This window comes from Gadus morhua, chromosome 8 (genome assembly GCF_902167405.1).
Source record: "Gadus morhua chromosome 8, gadMor3.0, whole genome shotgun sequence".
NCBI lineage: Eukaryota > Metazoa > Chordata > Actinopteri > Gadiformes > Gadidae > Gadus > Gadus morhua.
The window spans coordinates 1,049,401-1,052,700 of NC_044055.1; the positions used below are offsets into that span (position 1 = coordinate 1,049,401).

Sequence of the window (3,300 nt, forward strand, 5' to 3'; positions counted from 1 at the left end):
TTTGTCTCAACCTGCATATCAGGCTCGTATTGTGTTTGGTACGTCATAGGGACTGTTACATTTGTGTGTGTGTGTGTGTGTGTGTGTGTGTGTGTGTGTGTGTGTGTGTGTGTGTGTGTGTGTGTGTGTGTGTGTGTGTGTGTGTGTGTGTGTGTGTGTGTGTGTGCGTGTGTGTGTGTGTGCGTGTGTGTGTGTAAAATGACAAACAAAAACTGTTAGCACTTCACTTTGTACAATTTATCATGCAGTCATTGCAGCCAGTTACTGGTGTTGTTCACAAATTGTAACACGTTAGTAATGTTGATGCAGGCCCAATGTCAACATGTTCTGAATAAGAGCCCGTGTTGATACGGAAACAGAAACACAACAGTAAATGTTTCCCCTCAGTAATCAAAATACAGCAAAGAGTGTCTACATTCTAACCAAGATAGACAGACACACATACACACACAGACACACACACAAGAACACACATACATACACACACACACACAGACACACGATTGTGGAGAAATGCACACTTGTACGGTTAGTATGTCGTTTGTTTACCCTCACCAAGTAGAACGGGTGCAGCACACTGCCTCTATGTCATGTAATATAAAATGCTGCATGTTGTGTTATATCATAATGGAGTATTGTACATCCTGATGTGTATCTTGTCGGTTTTGTATCTTATTTCGTATCTCTGAAGAGAGACCTGCTTGGTCTGCACTTTGTGCCCATCTCTCTCATCTCCGACGGTGGTCTCCTCATCTCCTCTCTGCCTCCGGTCCATTCCCGGGTTATCATCCCCCCTGATGGCTGTCAGTTCTTATCTGCTGTTTCCCCTTCGCTGTCCTCCTCTCTTCGAGTCCCCGACATGTCCTGTACCTCAAGACATGTACTGTACCTCAAGACATGTACTGTACCTCAAGACATTTACTGTACTTCCAGTCTGGGTTTTATTTTTTTTGTGAGGCTCAATTGTTCAGACTTGGGTCGAGCTGTCGGATCGTTTTCTGGCTGAATATGTTCCTCCACCCCCACTATATGTTCTCAGTCTTTGGGTTTATCCCCCCTCCGGTAAACAAGGAGACACCTATTTACACTTCCACCATCCTCAGTCCACGTTGGTGACGCTTTTGGATTCGGGACGGGAAGCGTTGCACCTGAGGTGTCTCCACCAAGCCTTCCAAAGCGTTCCCACTCGGAAAAAGCGTGAACGTTTCTTTAGTTTACAACCAAGGGTGACAACCACCGAGCTCCTCTGGCAGAAGAGAGCCCTTCTATACGTTTGGCAAAGAAGAACACTGCTGATGACCACGGAGAGACGGTAGATCCCTTTATTATGACGGGAATCCGTCTGAGTCTTCACCTCTTCCTCCTGACGCCGCCTCTCGCCAGATGGAAAATACGCAAACCAAGCCAGCTCCCGACATAACCTCCGTTTACTGCCATGTCCCGCTGCTGACCCCCCCCCCCCCCCCCCCCCCTTCAGCAGTCCACCTTTAGCAGCTCCTCAGCCCTCACGGGAGTCGTGGCCGAGGGGTTTCCCGTCCGGATGGGTCCGTGTCCAGGGGCGCCCGTCTCCCCCGCCCACAGCTACTCCAGGCCTCCTCCTCCTCCTCCAACACCCTCGACCAGAACAGAACAGGGCGTGACCGGGTAGACCCCGGGGTACCGTCCTGTAGCTGTACGGTGGCTCCTGACGAGCAGCACCGGAGAGCAGTGACCAGGGCCCCCTGGGAGCCACGGGCCCCTGCTGTAGCACCGAGCCTGGGGGCCCCTTGAGTACCGCGAGGCAGAGCGCCGACGGATCCAGGGAGGAAGAGCAGCAGACGAACACGAGACAGCAGGACGAACGGAGAGCAGCAGACGAACACGAGACAGCAGGACGAACGGAGAGCAGCAGACGAACACGAGACAGCAGGACGAACGGAGAGCAGCAGACGAACACGAGACAGCAGGACGAACGGAGAGCAGCAGACGAACACGAGACAGCAGGACGAACGGAGAGCAGCAGACGAACACGAGACAGTAGGACGAACGGAGAGCGGCAGGACGAACGGAGAGCGGCAGGACGAACGGAGAGCGGCAGACGAACGGAGAGCAGCGGGACGAACGGAGAGCGGCAGGACGAACGGAGAGCAGCAGACGAACGGAGAGCAAGAGGACGAACGGAGAGCGGCAGGACGAACGGAGAGCGGTGGGACCAACGGAGAGCGGCAGGACGAACGGAGAGCGGCAGGACGAACGGAGAGCAGCGGGACGAACGGAGAGCAGCAGGACGAACGGAGAGCAGACGAACGGAGAGCAGCGGGACCAACGGAGAGCAGGAGACGAACGGAGAGCAGCGGGACGAACGGAGAGCAGAGGGACGAACGGAGAGCAGCGGGACCAACGGAGAGCAGCAGACGAACGGAGAGCAGCGGGACCAACGGAGAGCGGCAGGGCGAACGGAGAGCAGCAGGACGAACGGAGAGCAGCGGGACGAACGGAGACGGCGAAGCAGAGTCGAGGGCGGCTCCATGACCAACGGTCCCTGATTGGACGCAGAGCAGGGCTGCAGCTGTGTGTCCGGTACGAGGCCGAAGCCTCCGCCGCTTCTACATCCCCAACCCCCCCCCCCCCCCCCCCACCCCCCCCCACCCCGCCCCACACCCCACCCCCAACCCCCCCCCCCCCCCCCTTTCCCTTTTGCCCCCCCGCCTACCCCCGGAATTAATTTCCCTTTCGCCGCCGCCGTGAATAATGGGTTCTGATTGGTCCGCTGGGGGTCTGGCCGGGCGGGGCTACAGGGTGGTCTCGTACTCCAGCCGCTCCTGCACGGTGCCGTCGTCCTTGTACTGCAGGCGGGGCGGCGCCGGCGAGCAGTCGATGGCCAGGATGGCCTTGCGGATGCTGCGGTCCAGGACGTGCCTCTCCCAGGCCGGGTAGCGGTTGCGGCAGAGGTCGATGCGGACCACCGTCTCGTCGAGCCGCGGCGCCCGCGACGAGGGCGTGGAGGCGGCGGTGGGCCGCACCTGGAACACGGGCATGCAGCCGTCGCGCTCCGAGTGCTTGGCCAGGTCGCGCTCCAGCGTGGCGCTGCGCTCCCGGTTGGAGCGCAGCGAGTTGGTGGCGCCCTCCGGTGGCAGCGCGGAGAACTGCGCGGCGGAGGGGTCCAGGCTGAGCGCCTGGCCGCTGGGGGAGCGGCCGAAGCGCGGGCCGTTGGGGTGGAAGAAGGCGTAGTACATGAGCATGAAGACCACGCCGGTGAGGAAGGAGCTGAAGATGACGCAGAGCGCGGGCACGGCGAAGGCGTCGGTGGCGTGCGGCGCG

The 3,300-nt window shown here is 58.9% G+C and overlaps 1 protein-coding gene across 1 annotated transcript in view; it reads right to left on the bottom strand.

The window, feature by feature from the left end:
• Positions 1 to 2,675: 2,675 nt before the first annotated feature.
• Positions 2,676 to 3,300, bottom strand: part of xkr4 (XK related 4) — a 21,922-nt gene continuing 21,297 nt past the window's right edge. Inside the window, exon 4 of the mRNA XM_030364870.1 lies at positions 2,676 to 3,300. This exon is cut by the window's right edge and continues 75 nt beyond it. Coding sequence (XP_030220730.1) covers positions 2,772 to 3,300 — 529 coding nt within the window. The 3' untranslated portion in view covers positions 2,676 to 2,771.